This window comes from Centruroides vittatus, unplaced genomic scaffold (genome assembly GCF_030686945.1).
Source record: "Centruroides vittatus isolate TY-2023 unplaced genomic scaffold, ASM3068694v2 scaffold_1015, whole genome shotgun sequence".
NCBI lineage: Eukaryota > Metazoa > Arthropoda > Arachnida > Scorpiones > Buthidae > Centruroides > Centruroides vittatus.
In genome coordinates, this window is record NW_027122666.1 from 2791209 (window position 1) to 2816086 (window position 24878).

At 27.2% G+C, this 24878-nt stretch overlaps 1 protein-coding gene across 2 annotated transcripts; it reads right to left on the reverse strand.

Moving 5' to 3' along the window:
• Positions 1 to 8387: 8387 nt before the first annotated feature.
• On the reverse strand, positions 8388 to 16147 carry LOC136986224 (sarcoplasmic calcium-binding protein 1-like). 2 transcript variants are annotated; one of them, XM_067283715.1, is made up of 7 exons: positions 16020 to 16147; positions 13444 to 13538; positions 11014 to 11066; positions 10811 to 10924; positions 9100 to 9229; positions 8850 to 8953; positions 8388 to 8776 (listed from the first exon to the last, which is right to left on the reverse strand). In XM_067283715.1, the coding sequence occupies exons 2-7, from the start codon at positions 13496 to 13498 to the stop codon at positions 8645 to 8647; spliced, it is 588 nt and encodes a 195-aa protein (XP_067139816.1). In that variant the 5' UTR covers positions 13499 to 13538; positions 16020 to 16147; the 3' UTR covers positions 8388 to 8644. The 2 variants fall into 2 exon arrangements, with proteins under 2 accessions (XP_067139816.1, XP_067139814.1); XM_067283713.1 differs by having other exon boundaries at positions 9082 to 9229; positions 16020 to 16142.
• Positions 16148 to 24878: the final 8731 nt, after the last annotated feature.

Below are 24878 nucleotides of genomic sequence, written 5' to 3' on the forward strand. Positions count from 1 at the left end.
CTTACAATTTACAATTATTTTCGTAATTTCTGTACAAATATCAACATTATTCCATTTTTTATCATCATTTCTAACGTAATTATACTGTGCATCAATTAGAAGTACTGTACTGTACCTTCAGCATTCCGTGTATTATATTTATAATTTACATATATGCTACAACATAATTAGCTATAGTATAACAAAATATTATAAAACATATACTTGGCATAAGTTTTGCATTAATTCTTTATAACAAATAATAGGACAATTAATTAGATACAGAATTGAAGGTGACATTTTTCTGAAACGATTCGGGTACAATTTCCATTTAAACAAGGCAAAATTTATCATAAACCTATATGAAAATAGATAATAGGCAATCAAGCACGTATAGTTAAAAGCTATAATTATGCAAATCATTAATTGCAAATCATAATTATAACACAACTATCTCATTACACAGCTGTGTCCACAGCTTGTTCATGTTATAATTATAAACATAAGTTTATGTTACACATCTATGCATAATTGTATGTATTATCTTTATTTACATATTGTGTACTGTACCTGAAAATATATTATGTATTCTCATTAATCTGTATATAAACTCAACATTTTTCTCAATTAATAATAGAAAAACTTTAATGTTTTTAAAGCTAAAATTATTGATACTGTTAACAATAATAAATAATAATTTTTAGAATTAGAAATTATACAATAATATAGTAATTATCCCTACAAAAATATTAGAAAATAAGATGTATAGAATTTTAAATCAAGAATAAATAAAACAGATTCTAAATTATAATATATATATATATATATATATAGTTTATTATTGTATATAACTGAAAGTTAGTATATAAAAGATTTATTTCCTATAGCAGTTATTGTTAAAACTTTTATAGAATATTTAAGTTTACTCTATAAAATATGAAGTATATAAGATATGTTAACATTTACACATAAAAATTACTCTGTAAGTATGATTGAAACTTAAATGAACTTAAATCAACTTAAATGAAAATAATAAGCTTTTATGTTTACAGTGAATTAGGCACTGGTCTTGAGTAATGATGTAGCCTTAAGAAATTCAGAATTATTCTAATATAAAGAAGAATAGTAAAGTAGAGAATATTGTAATATTATCCTGTGAGAAATCAGACACTAAATAATTCATATATTACATCACGTTTGAGATCTCATAGTTCTTTCCTTGTGAATGATTTATATCAAAATGCATGAAGTTGAAATAAAAAATTTTATTTATTTTTTTTACATATGCACTTAGTTTATAGTCTACATAATGAATCTACAGTAAAAACTCAATTTATATATTTATATAATTTACAAGAAATTTGATCGAACAATAATATAATTCTTAGTAATAAAGGTTATTATACAGGACACGGTTGTAAGTTTTTCTCGGCTTGACACTCATCGATCCAAACCGAACACATTGGGCATTTATGAGACTATGATAAATCGCTTTCTCTTTGTTCTTTCATATAGAAGAATGCATTAATTACATTAACTTGCTTTTTAGAAAATTTAACAGGGGCACCTAAAACATTAAATTAACGCCAAAATTTCCCTGGTGGACACTAAACATGTGTTTACTTCCTAAATGATAGTAAAAATCCAATTGTTTAATATTAATAGTTTGCAATTTTATTCTTAAAATAAATTAAGAACAATTTATAGGGATATTTTATTATAAAGTTAATGTTATGTAGTATATATTTTTTTATGTAGGCATGTTAATATCTAGCAGCACTTTCCCAAAAACACTTATTCTGCTGCAGAATAAGTGGAGTAAGGATAGGATATTCAAGTTTATTACATATTTATTCCCACTTCTCTTACATAATAAAGGAGGAATTAAAAATAAATGTAACAAACTCTTGCAGGAAAATTACAAAAATCAATAGAATTTAACCTCAGAATTTCTATTATTAATTTTATGATGTTTTTATTGAATCAACAGTAAGTTAAAGATTATATTTTACTGTCGGTCTGTCCGTAAAACGGTTTAGTAATAAGAAAAATTGCTTTAGAGGCTTTAAAAATAATTAACAAATTTTTAAATTTAATTAATTTCTTGTATTTTAATAAAAATTCATTTCCAAAATTATTATTTAATATGAATTTAATTTTGCTCACTTAACATTTAAATTGTCCATCTTTCAAAAATATAATTACTTAATACTGTGAAAACCTGTCTGAAACGGAACCTGGTAAGACGGAAACCGGTTTAAACGGAAGAAACGTCGGTCCGGCTTACATAGGTTTCAACGTATAAATTTTTATTGTTGTTAAGCTTAACTGTTATTAGAAATTAGCTGATTAAATGGCCACGATGCATTTAATTTTAAATATTTATAATGGAGAATATCTTTTATCATTCTTTATCTTCTTTCAATTATCATTATTATAATCAGAAGAAAGATTTTAAATTAGTTTTATTGATTTTTTTATATAATTTGACCAAATTATATTGAAAACTCTGTAAATGTCAGCTTTAAAGCAGGTCCTATCACAGGAGGGCCTTTTGGCAAGTTCCAGAAACCTCAAAAAATATTTGAAATTATTCGTTCTATTGAATTTTCTTGTGTATTAAAGGTACGATTCTCTTTATTTTTCTTGAATTTTAACACTATTTTGTAGTTTTTAATATTTGGGGCCTCAAACCTGTCTGACAGGCCCTAATTTTAAAGTATATATAATTAGCTTGTAGTGGCCCTAAACTATAACACATAAAAGGCTCTTCCCTTCCATCAAATAATGATACATTTAAAAATATGAGGCCCTAAGCTATAGAGTCATAACGCGTGGCCCTAAGCTGCAGTTTATATATTTATTTTTCACTAATTTTTAGTGATATTATACGCGTTTTTATATATAAATAGGTTCTTAAAACTAAGATATTTATTATATAATTCTAAAATTATTATGATTTTAAGCTGGATTAACTCTAATCGAATTTTCGCCATTTATCGACATGTTGTATCAGATCTTAAGGTTTTTAGTTCTACTTGGCTGTAATATATCATATTTTTCTTCTTTTTTTCACGAAAGTTTATTTATATATCCTCATATAACCTCTGACATGGAGCCTTTTTAGAAGTGAATAAATATGATAAATGATGGATTTCCTAAATTTGAAGAAAGGGATGCTAAAAATGCTTCCCCCTCTTCAAATATTAAGCATTTTTTTTCCTTTTTTTTCTTTTTTGCTATAAAAAAGAAGATAAAGAAGTCAAACTAATGTTAAAATGGATATTTTAAAAATTAAAAATTGTGTATATTTTACTGTGTATTTATTAATACTATGTAGTTTACTATGTATTTACTACGTAGTTTACTGTGCACATACTGTTTTACTATGCAATACTATATGTATTTTATTTAATAATAAAACTATAAAAATATTACTTAATCTAAAGATTATTATTGAATTTATCTATAAATATTTAAATTATTATATTCAAATCAATTAAATCCTTTCAAATAATTAAAAATTCATGATGTACGACGATATTTTTGATTAATGAGGTCAGATGTAAATTTTAACTAATATATATCTGTGTAGAATTATGAAGCCACTTCTACTGAAGTGGCCTCATAATCCGAAATTTTCCATATTGATCTTTCGGATTAATTAAGATATTTCTCTAAGGGAGAAGAGAGGAAAGTAGAGATTTCTTAGAGGAAAAAAAATTACTTGTAAGCCGATTATGACTGAGAATAATCGTCCCATTTTTATGATTTAGTGTTTAATGTGTGCTAGAATAATGTTTTCAAAATAATATACTGTTAAATAAACCTTTTATAAATTGTTACCAACAGCGTAACCAGGAAGGCCCTGCGGCCTTCTTACCTTTGTAAATAAATGAATAAGTTACTGTACGTGAATGTAATAGACTCGCTTATACACATGCATGTACTGTACTGCACAATGTTTAAGAGTTTACTCTTCATCCACATTAGTAAAGGGGTAAATGCAGATTTAAGGCCTGCCCGTTCTAGTGCAGGACCTAATGTCGGTTTGTTGTTACATATGTTTAGCATATGAAACAAATAAAAATAATACAAGCTTTAGCAGAGTTGTAATTCATGTTTGCAATTACAATTAAATGGAAATTACGAGGCTCATTTAAGTTATATATTATCACATGCCAGGCACATGAATTTGTACAGATAAAGGAAGCGTATCTGACATGGATGACGTATTTTTATTTGTTTCATTGATTTTATTCATGCGTTTTATGGCTTTTCGAGAGCGGTGAGGTCACACATCTGAAGACTTATCAGATAAAAAATTATGAATGGAAGACAAATTGCTTTGAAAATGAGGACATTTACGGGCGTGTTTGATTAGAAAGGGGACTTTTTTTAAAGTCAAAATGGAGGGCACGTCCTTTGTATGGTATCCAAAAGGAGGAGATTTGGATCTGATAACCCTACAGATAAACATGTAGGGTTGCTAGCGAAGCTGGATTTATTTACAATCCAAACAAGCTATAGCTTAGGACAACACGTTAGGCCTCATTCTGTTCTCGAAGAGAGTTTATAAATGTTGCTCATTATTATTTGGTGAAGTAGGAAGGCCTCTTGAATATTGTAGCGTAGGGTAAAAACTAACAAGCGTAGGGTAAAAACTAAATCTGGCTCTGATTAACAGGCCTGGCACGAGCTTCAGCTGCAGCATTTCCAACAGCGGTCAAAGAGATATAAATACTTAAACTATCATAATAATTGATTAAAATTATCTATCCCACAGCTCGCGTACTACTAGGTATTATTGAGTGAGGCGTAGAATAGAAACTTCCGACATTCCTTAGGGACTTAATTATAAGGTTTCAACTTCCAAGCCCTCGCACCCTCGATTAGAAGGCCTTCTAAGGAGCTGTGACTCGCAGCAGACTTCCGTGAGGCCTGACTAGGGCCCCATTTCACTTCTTTCAGATTATATACACGAGCCTATAGATGGATATATATATATATATATAGCCGTATATAGATAGCCTATATTCAGTTTTTTTAATCAATCTAAAGTTTCAGTTTAATATATTTTTTACAGCAAAAGTATATATACTTTTTAAATCCAATTCTTTATTAAATTACAATTTTTATTTCACGAATACGCCATAAAAAATCTGACTACTTTTACGAATAAAAATATAATTTAATCCAATTTCCTTTGTCTAAAACTCTTACCTTTATCCAAGTACAATAATTGATAGATTTTTATAAGCATTTTTCTTTCTTTTTCTTTTTTAGTTTTAAAAAAATGCAATAAAAACTTCAGGAAAGTAGGGGAAAATACAGGATTTAATAAATGATAGGAAGTCTTATCATATCTCTCAATCTAATTCTACGGTTTTATTTTCAATCATCTATATATATAAAAATCAAAATATGTATAAATGAAGGCTTCTATACCGTTCAAAGTATCCTCACCAAATTTGTCACGAATATTCTTCGTCACCCTAAAAAAAAAAAAAAAAAATACTGTGAGGGCCCCACCCCATCTTAACGTAAGCCCGAGCAACGCAGGCACACGCAGCTAGTTTATATATAAAAACAAAAGTCATTGAGAAAAGTGACATGAGGCGCAGATTACAGTAGAGAGTCGATAAGTGGAACGTCGGTAAGTGGAATGGCCGGAAAGTGGAACGATTTTCAGTCGGACTGTCGTGCTGAATCGAATGTTTTTGATACTAAATTTACTTCTAAAGTATAATTTTCATGTTTTTTATATTCTTTAATATATTTCTTTTGTTTGTACAAAATGCAGAAATAATTTTTAACGATACGATAGCCTCGATGATTATTATAAAAATTTTCGTTAGGCTTAAAATCGACGAAAATTCAACACGAAGCGACACGCAACGGAGAAAAATTCAACAGAAAGCGATACGCAACGGAGGAAAATTTGAACATCGGACAGGTTAATGTATTTTTTCGTACAAAGTCGGAAACTGGAACAAATCATTAACTGGAAGGACCCCAGTCTCCAATTGGTTCCACTTATCGACGCTCTACTGTAGTTACACATCTGCGGCCTTATCCCTCTCTGCCAGCCATAAAAATATATGAATAAAGGCATATTTGTAATCAATTAATTTTACATTTTAAAGGCTACTTTACAGTAATGTTTAATTCATTTTCTTTTCTTTTTTTAAGGTCTAGCAACTGTCAACACGCGTTATAAATTTATTTGTATAAAATATACAGCGGCGCCTTATCCCGTGGGCAATTGCCTGGGGGCCTTACCAACAGGGGGCCTAAACCAATCTTTTATGATAAACTATTCCCCCAAGTAGAAAAATGCTTGAAGTCAACACTGTATTGTACGTGGGGCCCCCTAATTCATATACGCCTGGGCCCCATGAAGTTATAACGCGTAACTGAAAGTATGTAAGTGTAGATAGGCCTAATATTTAAAATTTTAATTCATTCTGGAGTAAATTATGTATAATTTTTCTTCGTTTTTAAAATTATTTTATTCAGGGCGGTTAACTCGATTTTTAGTCCGCCCTGTATTTTAAATAAGAATATTAATTAATTTTTGCGCTTGTAATTTAAAATAAAATAAATAAAATACAACTTTTAATTTTCAATCAACAATTTTTATTTTCAATTTTGGTGCAGTGCTTGTATACATCATACGTCATACACTTACAATAATAATCAACAATAATATTTAATTAATTAATTAATTATTTAAACGTAATATTATCCATCGTAATTTCCAATATATATTATTATTATTTATTTATTTTTCCCCCAAATATTAAATTTATTTTAAACTTATTTTCTTCAGAATTTATTATTGCAGCAGCAGCAGCAGCAGCAGCAGCAGCAGCCATGATGATAAATGATCCTTATGGATGGTCCCAAAAAAATGGAAACGTCGATTATCCAATAAAATTTTAATAAAAAATAAATAAATTTATATATTTATATGATAATTTATAATATAAATTATTTGTACAAAGGTCAGAAGTTTAATTTTTTCTATTTTTTGTTATACGACGGGGTGCAGAAGTAGGTATACAGTTGTGAAGTACAGATACTTGGTTCATTATTATTTTTCTTTTATTTATTTCTTATTATTTTGTATTCCTTATTTGTGATTTAATTTATATGTAAAATAAATGTTTTTTTTTATTTTTTTAAATTATTTTTTATGTTTTACTGTAATAACAATTGTATATAGTAAAACCTGTGAAAATCGGAATCACGCGGTACCGAATGTTTTTCTGACTTGAAAAGGTTTCTTTAACATAAAATCGGTCTATTTCGAAGAATTTTTCCGGTTTAGACAGGTTTATTTAACATAGAAAATCGCTCGGTTTCGAAGAATATTTCTCGTTTAGACAGGTTTCCGCTTCAAACAGGTTTATTTAACGTAGAAAATCGCTTCGTTTCGAGGAAGGACTTTACTCATTAAGACAGGTTTCCGTTTGAACAGGTCTTTTTTAACACAGAAAATCGGTCAGTTTCGAATAATTTTTCTCTTCTAGACAAGTTTCCTTTCTGAACAGGTTTTTTAAACACAGAAAATCGGTCCATTTCATAGAATTTCCCCATTTTTGATAAGTTTCACTGTTTCTACTTTTGCACCCCTCTGTATTCTACTTGCAAATTATTCCCCTCTTCCTTCCTCTCTATATATGTATATATAAAGAAAAAAAATTGATTGCTTGCGTGCTATTTTTATACACGAAACATTCTACTCTGTTTAGAGTAACTCGAAACTTTGATTACGTTACAAAAATATACACATAACCCATATTCTACATCACTCACTCATCTGAAAAAATAGATATCCTCTTCCAATTTCTTCCTTTTTTTTTAAATTTTTTCACATAATTTATTGCGATTTTTTAAACTTTAAAACCATTTTCTTTCAGTAAATATAACATTTAACACCGCATATTTATACTAAATATATATATATGTTATGCTATCCACTATACTCGTCTATGGTTAAACTACGATCCTTTATGTAGTAAAATATATTTTTTTAATATTAATTTGTTATAAAATATAAATGATTGATTTTTTTTATAATTTTTACAATTTTTTACTAATTTTTCTCCATAAAAATCCTAATTTTCTAGCGGATAATCGACGCCATATTGTTGTTGTTTTTTCTCAAGTGTATATAATTCGGTGAGAGGAATTTATTATTTTTTAAATTATATTATTATTATATATTATTATTCTAACTCCTGTATTTTTTTAGGCAGTGAAATTTGATATTTTCTGTTGAGAATTCAACAAATTATTCAGCATTTCATTAACATATAACGATGGAAAAATTGAGATAAATATCAACACACCATATCAATAAGACAACACAAATATCACTTAAACAACTGATGAAGCTCGACTCCAGAGAAGAAAATAAGGATAAATAACATCAAAAATTCATTAAAATTACCGAATTTTTATAACTTTAAGGCTCTTAAAACGATTTCAACAAGCTAATTTATCGGATAATTAGCCAAAAAAATATCCCTCGGTTTAAACCAATCGACGTCGTTATAAACAGGGGGATAATGGTGCAGAAATGAGTGAAAGTGCTAACTGAGCATTGATAATTTTTAAAGAGAAAATTTATATGTATATATTTATATATATTAAATATTTAATTTCCCAAAATCGATATTGGACCAAATAAGTAAACACCTGCTTTGTCTGTGCCAGGGCATCCTAAGAATTGAGCGTATAATTCCTGATAACGTTTGAGAGAGATGCCCTCTACCATCTTATCCTCCTCCTAATTATATAAAAAAAGAATACTAATTACAATTATCTTCTTTATTTTAATTAAATTTCCTGAATAAACTTACGCTTAATAATTTATTAAAGCAATCATCTATCGCACTTATATCCTTGTAGGCACACCAACAAATGCAATCCAAGCGATATTCCTCCAACGTAATCAGGCCATCACCTAGATTTATATATATATATAAAAAGGATTTATATATTTAGATTGTTTCCACAGCAAATTATCTTACTTACATTACATTTATGAGCGCGTGAGTATTGTATATAAGCGTTTAAAACAAAGTCACATACTGGTGGAAGAATTTTTACCATCCAGATCAATAGTGTTAAATTTACAAGTGATGACGTCTTGCAGGGAATTTGGTAGGCCAGAAAATTTCTTTCCAACGCATGCATTCTGTAATCCTTGTGTAAAATCGTCTATAGACACTTGTCCACCCTAAAATTAGCATTAAATTTGCATGAATTTCTTGCAAATCACCACTGAAGATTTACCGGAATTATCGCTTCAATTAATTTATTTGATGCTTAATTTTAATAATTTTTTTCTAATTTAACTACGTACGGGGTGGCCCAAGAGTTAGTTTGCCGAGTATTTTGTGAATAATTTGCAATTTGTGGAAATGTTTCCAAGGAGGATTGAGTTTAAACAATCCTGAATGCGTTGGCAAAATTTAGTCTTTTACAGCAATTAACTAATTTTCGGGCCACCCTTTGTGTGACGTAAACAAATTCTTTAGTTAGTTTTTTATTGACGTTTATAATTATAATAAGTTTTAATTGATTAAAATACAGTTTAAAACGATGCTTTTATGCGTGAAAGACCGACGTTTAGGTGTTTATTGCTGAAAATTTACAAATTCTAATCAATCTTCACGTAGTCATTTAGTTTAAAATCAGAATAAATTATGGAAATTTTAATCAATTAACCGAAATATTCGATAATTTATTATAATTTTCACTGGATAAACCTTTAAAATGTCAGTTATTCACGTATAATGCGCACTATTTTAAATCTTATTTTAATCAATTTAATCTGTCTAAAATCATAATAAACTGTTAAAAATTTGTAAATTTTAATCAATTAATTAAAATTTTCAATAATTTATTATGATTCTTACAAGATAAACCTTTAAAATATCGAATTTTCACGTAGAAAGCGCGTCATTATCTCGTACAAACCGAGGAACGACTAACAATAACTTTCCATTATAGTAACATAATTGTTATTGTTATTCTATACCTGCAATTATTAACTTCTATCTCCGTGAGCATTATATTTAGAAGTGTTTTTTCGAGCGAGATTCATTTACTCGGCTTGTTTGATAATTGTTCTGAGAACATGAAAAATGACAAATTATCGATTTAATGTATAAGTAAAAAAAATAATTTCCATCATTAAAAAATTGCCATTCTCTTCTGTAGAACCTGTAATGAAGGCCACCTCCGAACAACGGCCATTTCAAGAACGTTTATTAAATGCAATATACAAAATAACCTCCGAACAACGAACGTTTTTCAAATAGAAATGCATACAAAATAACCTCCGAACAACAGCCAATCTTTACGTTCTCGCCTGTGTCCGTTGTTCACAGGTTTAACAGTACTTCACATTATTACAGAACACATTATAGTAAATTATTTCGATAAAAAGAAATCTTTCCATTTTCTAAATATTAAGCACGCTTCACTATCAATTTTTATTAATAATTTAAACTATATTAACGTACAAAGAAAGAAAAGAGACATATGTAATATCACTGTAAAGGTCAAAAAATATTGGATTTTAAATACTTAAGCTCAAAAAAAGAAGAAAATATTGTTCTAAAACATCGATCGAATTCTTTTTACTATACTTAAATAGCAATTGTAATATTATAAAAATTCTCAAAACTTCCCTTCCTGGAGTGAATTTTACGTAACTCGTGCCACTTAAATGGCAATTAAATTAATTTATAACTTAATTAACGCTTAAAATTCTCATAAAACTGAATTAATTTTAATTTAAAATTAAACTTACCTTATTAAAATTACCTAATTCGGCCATTTCGTTCCAGAAATTGATCATGATTACCTTATTTTTCTCGTGAATTTTCGGATCGTAGGAGCCTTTCCCTCCTAAAACTGTATATCGCTGCGGGTATTTTATTCAATTTTTTAAAAAATACGATCAAAATTTATTTTAAATAATCTAAAATAATTAAATTTAACACTTAAACTCACCAAAGCCAAGCATTCGAAGTCGTACAGGTCCAAGTAACCATTATTATCTATGTCTTAAAGATAAAAGGATTAGTGCAATTAATATGTTAATTATCTTCGTAATTAAATTATAAATTTAATCACGATTAACGGGGAATAAAACTAGCATTAATATCGATTAATTTACTTGATAAATATTGGAAAATTTAGAGTTTAAAGGCGTTATACGTGATGACAAAGATGGCAGTAAGTTAGAAAGATGGCGACTTGAGGTTAGCACGTTGTCTATTTTATTTATTTAAACGCAACTGGTCGGATTTAGGCTCCTCCAAAACAGATAAATCATCATTAAAAAGGTTTATGAGGTTGCTCGTAACATAATTCTAAACGTAAAGATACATTTTTCCCTCTCAAGTTTAGTATAGATTACACTGTTTTGTATATGGCCTCATGAAAGATGCAGCGATGCAAACATTCCCGCATCATTACTTTAAAAAGATATGATTTTTTTTGAATGTAAATTGGAAATTTTGAGTTCTGAAACTTTTTTTTACTATTTAAGAGTTAATAAATTAACATTTTTGATTCGTTTTCCTTTGCTTTGCATCCTCTTACCATCACAAGAAGATGCTTTGCTCTTCATCCTCTTTCCTCACAAGAGGATGCGGAGAAATGGAGAGCTATTATAGAATATGTAAATTTTCTTATATATTCCATAAAAATATGTTTTAAAAATATTTATTTTAAGAAAATTTAGCAAAATATTAATATATAATTTTAGTTTTAAGTAAGTTTTAATCGTGCATTAAAAATTATACGGTGTAAAAAGTAAAATGGTATTTTAAAACACATGTAATATATGCGGAATTTTATGAATATTATTTAGATCTAGTTACGATATTTTGCAAGTTTACATAATAAACCTCACATTAATTAAACTTCCTCAAAGATAATGCAAGAAATTCTATTTTTAGAAGTGCTACGATCTTCTCTAACATGGGTAAGCACTCACTTTATCGTGTTTTGGTTTTTATAAAGCTTTATAACAAATTTAAATATAGTTAAACTCGAGGAAGTCAATAAAAACATGGAAGAAATTATATTAAAAATTATAAAAATAAAGGTAAAAAAATTCAAAGACACTCGACAAAGTCGGAATTAAACTTACTAAACTTCGATGACAGCATCATTCTTAATGATACTTCAAAGATAAGTAGTAAAATAATAATTTTTTAAAGTTAAAAATATAATTTTTCAGATCACTTTTATTAATTTTAACTGAAAAGAAGAAAATGTGGATTGTATATTGTATAGATCTTTATGTTTTCTATCAAAGAGATAGCTACTCTAATTGATAAAAAATGATGTTTTTTATCCCTTCAATATGTTGACTTTTTTCCCTCTAATTGTCTCTTTAATAGGTCCAGAAATGTCACGTTATTATTGTTGACAAAGCTTTTTTAGCTAAACTCCTTTACTTTTCTTTTTTATTGAATTTTACTTCATAGAAAAGTCGCCAGTCTTCGTAAAAATATAGAATTAACAGCTTAGGTATTTACACAAAATTTTAAAACATAATAATAATAAAAAGAGGTTTAAGAGGAGGAGCAAGAGGAACAACAGGAGGAAGCGGAAGAAGAGGAGTAAGAAAAGCAGGAGGAGCAGGGACAACAGGAGGAAGAGGAGGAAGAGGCACCGGAGAGATAATGGAAACAACAGGAGGAAGAGTTGCAGGAGAATCAGGATCAGGAGAAGCAGGAAGAGAAACAGGGAGGAACAACAGGAGGAAGAAGAGGAGAAGCAGGATAGCAGAAACATAATGAGCAGGGGGAACAACAGGAGGAATAAGAACAGGAGAATCAGGAGGAGCAACAAAAAGAAGAGGAGAGGAGAAAGAAATTTATTTTTTATCGTGTAAATTTTTGTTTATTTATCATTAAAAAAATTCGGAGTGAAAAATATTTACTTTATTTTATTTGTAAATAATAAATCATAACAAAATGGCGACATAAACGACGAAGCGATAAAATTTTTTCGTTAAAAGTAAACACTTTTAAAGGTCAGATTGATGATTTTTACGAAAAAGAATTACCATAAAACGTAATATTTTTTATATTTTTGAAAAAAAATTGTCATGAAAACATAAAAATAAATACAACAACAATAAAAATTCGAATCGAATTTTAATCTTTATAAATATTTTTTAAGTTCCTTTCCTTCTCTGGACACTGAAACGGACTTTTTCAGGCCCACGGCTAGATGAGGTGTCAAACTGTTCCTAATAAAGGTTCCTAATTACTAGGACTCGAACCCTTATTCCCAATACAGTCGGCAGATGCCTTACCAACTCGACCATCTCTCTCACTTAATTTATGAGAAAATGCATGATTTATAACAATTAAATCTAAAAAAAAATAAATTTTATTTGCATCTTTTCATTTTTTAACTTACCAAACATGTACTTAGTGATGAATTTTACACGATTTTTCCATTGATACGCTTCCATTTCCGGAGGATAAATAAAAAAAAAACTTTATTCACATCAGCTGCAAGTATACAAAAAAATAAATAAAAAAATAAGTAAAATAAAATGTTCATGACCAAGCTCATAATTTATACACTAAATTATTTAAAATAAAATTGACCACGTACAGTTTCAATAGCAGATGTCTCGACTTATCACAGAATGACGTCAGAGAACAAAAATGTTCATCCGTTGCCATAGCGACTGTCTCCAGAATCTGATCTTTTTTCCCTTACTTTTCTACTTCATTTTAAATATAACCATAGAAGAAATTTTCATTTTCTTTTAAAAAATATTTTTTTCGTAATATTAATTTCCGAAAATTAGGAAAATAATCCGGAATTTTTAATAAAAAAAAAGCCAAAAACAATTTTTTAAAATTTTATTTTTAAGGCTACACGCGCATCTCTCGAATTCCGGAATGCTTTTTCTTTTTATATTTTATTTTATTTTTTAATACTTTAAGAGCTTTGGGAGCGGTGCAGACTTTAACGTAGAGTTTTAATTTAAGGATTGCATTATAAAAAAGAACTCGCTCAACAGAGTTTTTCAAGGGGAAATAGGGTAGGAAAGGTCTGCGATGGCTTCCATATGCAACGGTTCTATGCAAATGCGGAGAAATCTGAATTTATCACGTGGCATAAATAAGAAATACGTCACTCTAGTTGCGGGAATTTATATAAAAACACGCCATTTTTTACATATTTAACGACCTTCATCGCTTTTTATCCCTTAAAGCATGGCGCTGTTTAAAAAAATCTCATCATATTAATCCTCTTGAGAATCTACTTGTGTATATACACAGATATATATATATATATTTTTTTTTTCCTTTAATTTTTCAGGATGTTTTCAATTCTTGCTTTAAGTAAACAACGAGAAACATATTTGTTTTACAGTAAAAAAAATTCTAGAAAAAAAAATTCATTTGATCATGTTATCCTCTACATAAAGGAGTGTAATTCCTACTTATCGCCTACTTTATTTACTTTGTATGAATGTTCTTCATTGAGAATACAAACAAGGCTGCAAGGCTGTTTCCCATAGGAATACATACAGACAAATTCTTCCAATAGTAAAATTCTAGTACTGTTTAATCAAGTAGATTTATTTACATGTTAAAGCAATACACGAATATGTTGAATAAAATATTGTTGCATATTGTTGCATATAATTTGATTTTTATTATATATATATATATATTTTTTTTGGGGGGATATTGATATGGTACTATAAACAGGGGAAGTGTACAGATGACGTCAGATATGATATATTTTTATTTACGTCATTTGCAAGATAGAAAATAATGTTTCAGTAATCGATTCTTTATGATGAATCCCTACTTACACAATGCAGAAAATTGAGAGACGATCCATTTTATTGCGTTATAGCGCAGCGTATAATAGAAGTCCCGATCGTAATACTTTCTTAATATTCTCTAAACTGAAGAAACTTAAAAAAAAATTAAGTTTAAATTTATACGGAATTACTAGAAAACAACGTCCGGAAGCTGCTTTGATCGTAAACACATCTGACATTTGAATGACAGATAAAATTTATTTTGATACTGTAAACGTCAGACGAAATTATATTGAATTTTTTTTAAAAAAAATACAATATATATATTTTTCATTCCTCAGTTTCCATATCTCGTATTGATAAGTGGATAATTATCTGCATGATCTGCATGATCAATTAATGATGTGTTTTCTCAATAAAATCTTTAAAAATTGTAAATAGAATTCAAGAATTTTACTGTAAAGTAGTTTATTTTTTTTAAAGAATTAAATGAAGTATAAAGCTATTTGATCATGGAAGTAATCTATCCATTCTATCAGCTTATTTGTCATGATGCTATCTGCTCTAAAATAGCTTGTTTGGGATCTTATCAGCTTCCTTGATAAAACATTGGGAATCCCATTGTGGTCTCTAATCCTTCTCCTTACTTACTCTGCAACCGAGAAGAAGAGGGCTTCAAATCTTTTATGATAATAACCTGATTATCCAAATACACCTTAGAATTTTTACAATTTATTCTGCTTAAAAAGCTTTACAGGTACTGTACATTTACACTTCGAGAAAAGGTAAATGTATAATTTAATTAAAAAAAAATCCAGTAAAACTTCTTTCGAAAATTAAAATGAAAGTTTAATTACACGTTTTTACACAAGAAAATCCACTAAAATCACTTCAAGGTAGGAAAGTAATTAAATTTTATTCATCAAATTTTTTAATAAAATTAAAATTTATATTATATTATTAAAGATATATACAGTACATAATTTTTTAAATTATTTCTAAGGATAATTTCTAGTGGAGTTACTAAAATGCTTGAAGATAATTAAAGTAGATATTAATTGACATGTTTAACAAGGCAATAAATCTCTTAAATTGATTTTTATTAATTAATAAAATTTTTAAAAGTTTTTTTTATTGATTAAAAATAGAAAAATTACCATAAAATTTCTGTAGAGTTGCTAAGGTATAAAATTGAATAACCTACCTGATAAAGATAGAATGGTGAGATGAGAGACTTCTACCAATTTCTAGCAATTCCTCCAATGTGTTGCTAGGAAAACAGGTTCACCTGGATTCTGCGCTGTTACACCTGCGCCCGGTTCATTTCAACAGGTGGATTTAGTCTACAATTTTCTTACCTATTGAAAAAACCCTTCCAACACTTACCTAACTGTAAAAAAATATTCGATTTTCTTCACACGTTTTTCAACTCTCACCACTCCAAATATAATCCTGTGAGACGAGAGAAATGAACCTAAAAAAAATAAAATAAAAATACATAAAGAAGAAATTACAGTTTTAATTAAAATTAAAACCTTATTATATCATTAAAATGCCATTAATCATCAGCAAACGAAGCAAGCTCTAACAAGACGACAACTACATCTTATTTACATTATTGTTTTACAAATGACATTTCTATCGATGTAATCACTGTTGCTATGACAACATGGACATCTCGAGAAGAAATTACTAATGCAGCTTCCACTCTTCCTGCGACAGGTGTAAAGTTCTCAATTTATCTTTGGCATCTTCAATAAAACAAGCTTCAATTTTTATTAGTATTTACCCATCCGTGCATATTAAACACGGCAGAAAATAAATAAATAAAACTATGTCAGACAGTCGACAGACGGATTTATCTATCACCCTAACGCTTTTTTATTTTTTCTTTTATTTTTTAATAAGTGTATAGATGTGGGTATACAGGATTTAAAAATTATCAATTTTCTAGTGAAATTAATGCTAATTTAACGAAGAAATACCATTAGAGATTGATCAGCAGGTGAGTATTTCTAAAGCAATTACCTGTACACTCAATCTTGTTAAAATGATGTTTATATTTTTAAGAAGGGAGAAGATGGAAGAAATCTCATTTAGTAAGGATTTACATTATAAAAAAATTATCTTCTCTTTCTTTTAAAATAAAAAGAATATCCATCTAATGCATAATTAAACAGCTAAAGAAATGAATATTTTTATATTGCTTTAATGTATTTTGTTTAAAATTTACGCTTTAAAAAATAGCATCTTCTACCAATCAATCGCATTTTTAACTTATTTAATAAGATAAAAAGGCATTTTGTGAAAACATATTTAATTATTTAAACTTCATTCTTTAAATAAAAGAAAAAAAACTAAATTTCCGGTTACGAGTGTATCTTTTTTTTTTCTATTATTTATAATCTCGTATTTTTCCCCACAAAAAACCACGTGCTACAAAAAAATACGTTAAAATGTCAATTTCAGTTTTCTTTTTTTAAAATTTAATTTGACGAAAATTTATTGGACTATTTAAAATACGTCATTGTGTAATTATTACGTCAAAAGAACGTTACGTAAATTTAAAAAAAATTTTAAATTTTAAGTAGGAATTTTTAAATTAAATAATCATTTTAAAAATGTATAATAAAAAGTATTTAAATTTCCTAAAAATAATTATTTGCATTTAAACATTTTAATATTTTTAAGAATTTCGTAAATATTCTTATTTTTAAGCACACAAAACGCCTGTCCTGTCATCTGGTGGACTAAAACGTAACTATTTCCATTTCCAACTATTCAAACTTATAAATTTATAATTGAATTATTTAACATTATGAAAATAACAACAAGAGATAAACAAAATAAAATTATTTATTTAAAAAATTAATATATGTATTTTTTTAAATTAACTTAGAAAATTTGTCACAAAAAGTGACAATTGGAATTTATGAACATTTTTATATATTTATTTATTTTTTTATATAGAAAATTGGTAATTAAGGAAAGGTTGGATGGCTGTGACAGAAGTCATAGATGATAAGACTAAGCACTCGTAACATGATAAGCCAAGTACAAGCTAATGAGCTGAAGAGATAAAATTGCTTAAGAAAGATAGGTAGTTAGTGTGTGAAATGTGTCATTTGTTGATTTTATTGAAGAACTGTTAGGGATGTATTTTCATGGTAAAATTAATGATAATAATCCAGTCATAAAGACTGCCAAAGAAATAGTTATTAAGGCAATTGAGTGGTAGCTATATAATAAAATATAATAAATTCTGCTGCTTGAATATGTAAAGATTATGCTTTAATATCGTTTTAGATCGTGATGGAAATAATACGAAAAGAGCTAATTAAGAGCACCGATTTGATGTTAAATTATGGAATTGAAAACGTATGTTTGTCTAGGGATGAAATAAATGGAAACAACTTTTATTTAAATATTAAATACATAATTAGTAAACAAGGGTACTCCTTCAAATATCTAATGAAGTATTTTATGTTGAATTTTGTTTCAATATAACATCAAATCATTAATTAATTATTGTTCTACCTGCGTTACGTAGAGTTAAAATGCTTTCAAAACTATATAAAATGGTGTTACAATTTATTTATTTTTCTTAAAATTCTATAAACTATTATTTATAATAAATTAAAAGGTTTAGTATTTTTTTAATTTATACAACATAATTTTATGTATTATTTAAGTTCGATTCGAGCTAATGAACAGAGAACGTTGAGAGATGCTTCACTGCATAGCTTCTGATGTAATGTGGAGAAACGTGATTTACAGGCGAATTTCCTATTTCATAATTAGAATGAATTCAAGATATTTATACATTGACAACTAATAAATGTTAAATTATACTTGTTTCTAATATTACATTTATATATATATATATATATATATATATATATATATACTTGTTTCTAATATTACATAATAATTTCATAATTTAACATTTTTAAATAAAATATTATTATTATTTTATTTAATGTATAACTATTATATTTTTAAAAATTAATTTTTACCCTTTTTTATTATTAATATAACGTGTAAAAATAAATTAAAAATTTAATAATTTAGTAAAATAAAAATATACTTTAAAATCCAAGAGATGGAGCTAGCAGTTTACTAAATATATAAAATATTTTTTGAATTTATATCGATATAAAAAAATAAAAGTGAAAATAGCTTTAAAAAATTAAAGAATTAAATGCGTTCTATTGACCTTAATGGCAATTAAATTTTAAAAATAATTAAATTACAATTAATGACAAAATTGATCGAGATAATTTTAGTATATTTCAAAATCGTATAATTTTCCCCCCTATTTAAAATATCATCACATGATTTTTACGTTATAATTTTAAGTATCTGAGTCCTACATATGTTTGTACTTCTTATTAAACTGTCATAATTTGTGTAAGAATGATGTAAACAGTAAAAAGAAAAATAAAAAAGTGGAAGAGAAGGAGATACTATTGATCAATAGACTAGCATTGACGATAGGATGCAGAGGTCGCGAAGATCAGACATCCCCACGTGGCAGTGCAGCCACAGAGGCTGGTGTGATGTGATAATGTGCTGGTTGTGTGAACATCGTCTTCTAACAAAGACACTAATATTTACATAGAGGATGTGACTATAGGATAATCGTCGTTGCCAAATGGTAAGTACAAACCTCATTCTTTACTTGTAGTATATTGTAAAATCCCTGGTCTGCCTTCACAATCTAACAGAAAATGAAAAGACGAGCGTTAAATCTACTCATTGCTTTGTTGTTTAGCCAAAGCTTTGATTCTCCTAATATCGATAGCATTTGCTTGGAAGTAAAGACTTTATTTAAATAAATAAACTATTTAGATAAACCGAAATGATAATATTCACTCGGATAACAAAATTTATTCTAGGTATGCTAATTATTCTAATGCTTAATTGTCAGGAAAATTTTCAAAGTATTCTCCTAGATGACATCTTCACTGCATTAATTTATGTTATGAAGTGAAGTTTACTTCAAGGAAACGTTCATTGAATGTAATGTTGGGGGATTTCTGCCAGTATGGAGAAGGATAATTGTTTTAATGATAATTGTAGCCGTAAAATTATGTTTAATTTAATTTACTTTTTAAAAATTATATATATATATTTATTAAATATTAATTATGTAATTAGTTATATATGTATATAATAAATATTTAGAAATTATTATAATATAAAAAATGCATTGCTCTAGTTTTAAAAGTGAGAGCGATGCTATCGAATTTGTTGTATCACAATTAATTTTTAAATATTTTTGTAAGAAATTATTTAAATATTTATGAAAGGGCCGATAAGCTTAAAAATAATTAAATATTTTAAAGGATAATTTTATCCATTTTTTATATTTTTACTCCATAAATTAAAGTTTTTATTGTATTCTTTCTTTATATATATTACATTTATTAAAATTTGATTATTATTTCTAAGCTTAAAATATACTTATTTAAGTTATAACATTAAAAACAAAAAATGTTTTAATCCATTAAAATGTTATAGGAAGCAATCATTTACATAGTTAAACGTTTTTAATACATAAATTTCACTTAAATAAATTTTTATCTGAGGCATACATCCATTTTCTCTTCTTATTTTAGCATTTTCTACTTGCAAATGCGAAAACTGATGTCGAATATGAAAGGCTGAAACATTTCAGAATGATTCAAACGATTACAGATGCATCTCTTTAGCATATTATCCAGTTTTCCCCCTCTTTAAAATCCTTAGAAAGGGGGAGGGAATTTTATATATACGTACCCACACACACACATATATATATTATTTTACATAAAAAATGAGCTTCTTATGCAGCTTACCTATGCTTTAAATCATCTAAAATTAAGGTTTTATGACTTAAATTTTGAAAATATAATACATCATTCTTGTTATTCTATGCTCATAAATTTAAATAGTTTTTATATATTTAAAAATTTATAAAATATATTACTAAATTTCAAATAAATCAATTTTTAACGTCGATATTTTTTTTATTATTAAATAATAAAAAAACTGATTAATAATATCCCTGCATAAATGGGAATTTTTAAAGATGTAGAACCTTATTCTAAAGCAGATTAACGATATATAAAATAAAGATAAAGATGAAGAGGAAGGGAGGAAAAAAAATTAAAGTAACGTGGAAAATAGAAAATGCATTAAAAGTAAATTAATATATAGAAAATAAGAGGTCAAAGTAATTTAATTTTGTGAAAATTATGTTGAGCTCCATTCTTATTTTTTTTTTTGGTTTTCATAATTTAAAAGATGGCAAAGAAATTAATTTTTTTTCCTGTGACTTTTTAAAATGACATTTTTACCATTTCATTTCCAAGGAGGGAACATTTCGTATCCATCAGGATAAATGGGAAAATCATGAGATAGTTGTACAACAGTACCAAATGACAAACCACCTCCCTAGAGATGATCACACTCCTTCACAATAATAGTAACATAAGATAGAATAAGAATAATAGTTGAATTTTCTCTCTTACATTACCTTTATAACTTCGTTATGAAAACTTTGGAGTATAATATGTAACAAATAAAATTATATATATATATATATATTACTTCCTTTATTTTTTACTTATTATTATTATTTTTTTATTTTTCTGGCACAACAACCAGCGAGTTACTGTTTTAGTCAAGAGATTCTGGAGTTTAAATTTTTCATATTTTTGAATTGAGGAACTGAATTTAGTAAAGTTCTACTGTTTTGGCAATGTGCCATTTCTATGTCTGTCAAACTAGAGAAAAATTGCTATCGTTTTAATATCTTATTTTACTAAGTTAAACCAGCTTAAAATAATAGGTATCATCCTAGATTAAAGCTTGATACATATACACATGATATATATATATATTTTATTCTTAAGAATAATTTGATTACATTCTGCTTAATAATAATAATCAATAATCGTTTTTAGATAGCCATTTAACAATGAATTTTAATTAAATCAGGTTAAGGTATCTCTCTAATTATCTAACATATGTTAAATGTGTGTTTTGTGTAAGCATAAGTTGAGTAGCGTGTGAAGGATGCCATTTTTTATGATAATATTAAAATATTGTAAGGATATATCTAGTAATTATAGCTTAGAGAAAAGATAGAATGCTAATAGGATGCTGTAATATATAATGGAGCGCGAGATCAAATGTAAATTACCTAATTGTAAGCTATCTGAAAAGAATGCTTCTTTAGTTTAAGATAAGTTAAATGTAATTCTTATTTTAGTTGAATGGCAAAGAGTTACAGAATTAATAAAAATATTTATAGAATTTTCCATAAATTTATGCAGATATTCTATAAATTTGATTATTAAGACGTTCTATATGAGGAGAAGTTAAATTGAGCATACTGACTCACACATTTGCTCTAGATGTTTTGCTCTAGCAAAGGAAATGTTTTTTCTATAAAAAAAATCGAATATTTATTTTTAAACTCCTCACATTAGAGATATTTTCACGATACATATTGAAAATATAGTTGTAAGTATTAAGCTTACACACAAGCATCGTCTGTAGTTCAGAAAATAAAGAGAAAAAGAGGAAAAATAATCATACGAATCAAGAAATAATCTATTTTATAAAGTTTAACTTTTTCTAAACCGATTTATATACAGTTCAATAAAAGACAACTTTAAAAAATCTTGTTTTCAAGATAAAAAAAAAAATGTAAACTTCTATAGAACAGAAGGATTTGGGAGAATGTTTAGAGTAAAATGTCTTCTCTACTCTCTTAGGACATAAGATTTATAAAGATTATTAATATAAATTTAAACAAGGATCAGTCTGTAAAATATATTACATAAAATAAGACCCTTAAAAGAGGAATTAATTCAGTTTTTATAATAAAATAATCACTATTAATATAAACTAGATTATATCATGCGATTACCATCGAGACATAAAAATTGCATTTAAAATGTATGAATATATTAAATATTTTGATGATTGATGATAGAAAGATGATGAGATGATAAAAATCATACGGAATTTTATAATATTCAAGTTTTTAGATTGGTTTCTCCCCCCATAATTTTCTATCAGTGATGAGGATAAATTGAATGTAAATCGATGTAATGCGCATGTGTGATGGATGTTGATATATTTTTATATCAGCGGATGAGATGAAGAGGGAAAATCAATCCTTCGGGGGTTTTATTTGCAACGTAGCATTACAGAATTTTTCTTTTAGAATTTTATATTTTGTACATCTAGGATTAGAGAAATTAAAATCAAATAAAAAGATTAAATTCAGATTTAAAAAAAAAGAAGATTAAAAAATAAATAAATCTGGAGCCAAACAATTGATTTTTTTTGACTTTTTAATCTCTTTTTTAACACTCCTAAAAATAAATTACATCGATATTTAATGTAAAAAAATCATTATTTATATTCGAAAATTAAAAAAATACGAGTGAAAATTCGATTGTAGATTCCATTGCTGAAGAGACTTAACTCGGATAAATCCTGCAAATGGTGGACATAAATCAAATAAATTATGTTCTATGAATCACTCGCAGACTAAAACCGATTTGTTAAATCATCTACAATATTACTTCTCATCATAATAACTATAAATATTTATGGTTATCAAAATAACTGTTGTTTTGATTATAAAGAGAAATTACACATCACAGAATTAACTTGGCTACGTCATCTCCATGCTTATTTATTAAACATGCTAATTTTAAACTGATTTATTTATAATTTTTAAGAAATTTTCTGTAATTATTAAAAAAAATAGCACTTTTATAAGGATGAGGAAAAGCTCGTGCACATATTTTCTTAAGGTTCTCTAGTGAAAATAACTCATGATTTCATGGCAATGTTATTATTACTACTTTCTTCGACTGCAAGAAAGATTCTTTATCTTCTGTAATTAACTGTCAACATAAATTAAATGCTTCAATTAAGCTATAATAAATTATTCTGCATGACAAACACTGTCATTTCTCTTAACTCATTTAATTATCACAAATGGAAAAAGTTCTCTCCTTTTTTTTTCTTATATATCATCATTTCTTTATAAAAAGAGAAAGAAAATGAATGTAAGTCTGCATTAAAACATTAGATTTTTTATGCCTTTATTTTAGAAAATCTAGTAAAGGGTTGAGTAACTTTCACGGCAAAAAAAGTTAAAATTGCGTGTGGCGCCATCTGTTATGCGATTGTTTTATTTAAAAATCGTTTTATATTGTTAAATATTAGCTTAGTTTTAAGGGTAGAGATGAGTTTTATAAATTGTAAATACTAATAACGAGTAAAATCTTCGTTAAATCCGACCCCACTCGAGATATGATACGTGAACCCCTGTAACTTTCCAACCCCTGAATCTTTAACCTCCAAAATTTAATAGCATTGATGCCCTTAATATACAAACCTCCATGCAAAATTTCAGAAATTTTCGACAAAAAGCACAGGAGCTATTAAGTTTCAAAGTGGGTAAACAAAATCGTGCCCCCATACATGCAGAAAAATCCCTACAAAATCGTAACTCCCACACACATTAACCTTCATACATATAGAAAAATCCTTATAACATTGTGTTCCCACAAGCCTCTATAAATACAGAAAAATCCCTACAAAATCCTATCCCATACACACAAATATTCCTACATAAAGAAAAAAAAAACCCAAATTTTCTGAATTTCTTTACGTTTCAAGATCCCACGAGCCTTCCAAAAATGTAAAAATTATGTGGGGTCACTTTTTGAGAGCTTCATCTCTTCTGCATTTTAATATTATTCATTATAAATTATTCACTAATTTAGCATTTGATCTTATAAAGGAATCTGAAATTTTGAATAATCCTGGATTAATAATCCATGAATAATTCCCTTGACTTTGATATAAACCGAATTCAAAGATGACAGATTTACAAAGATCAATAAACACAAGACATTTAATCTTTTATAAAATTATTCATTAATTTTCGAATAATTCAATCAAATTTTCTAATACAGTAAAAACTGTGTAAAGCGGACAAGCATGCCACGAATATTTTTTCCGTTCCGAACAGGGTTTTTTTTAACAC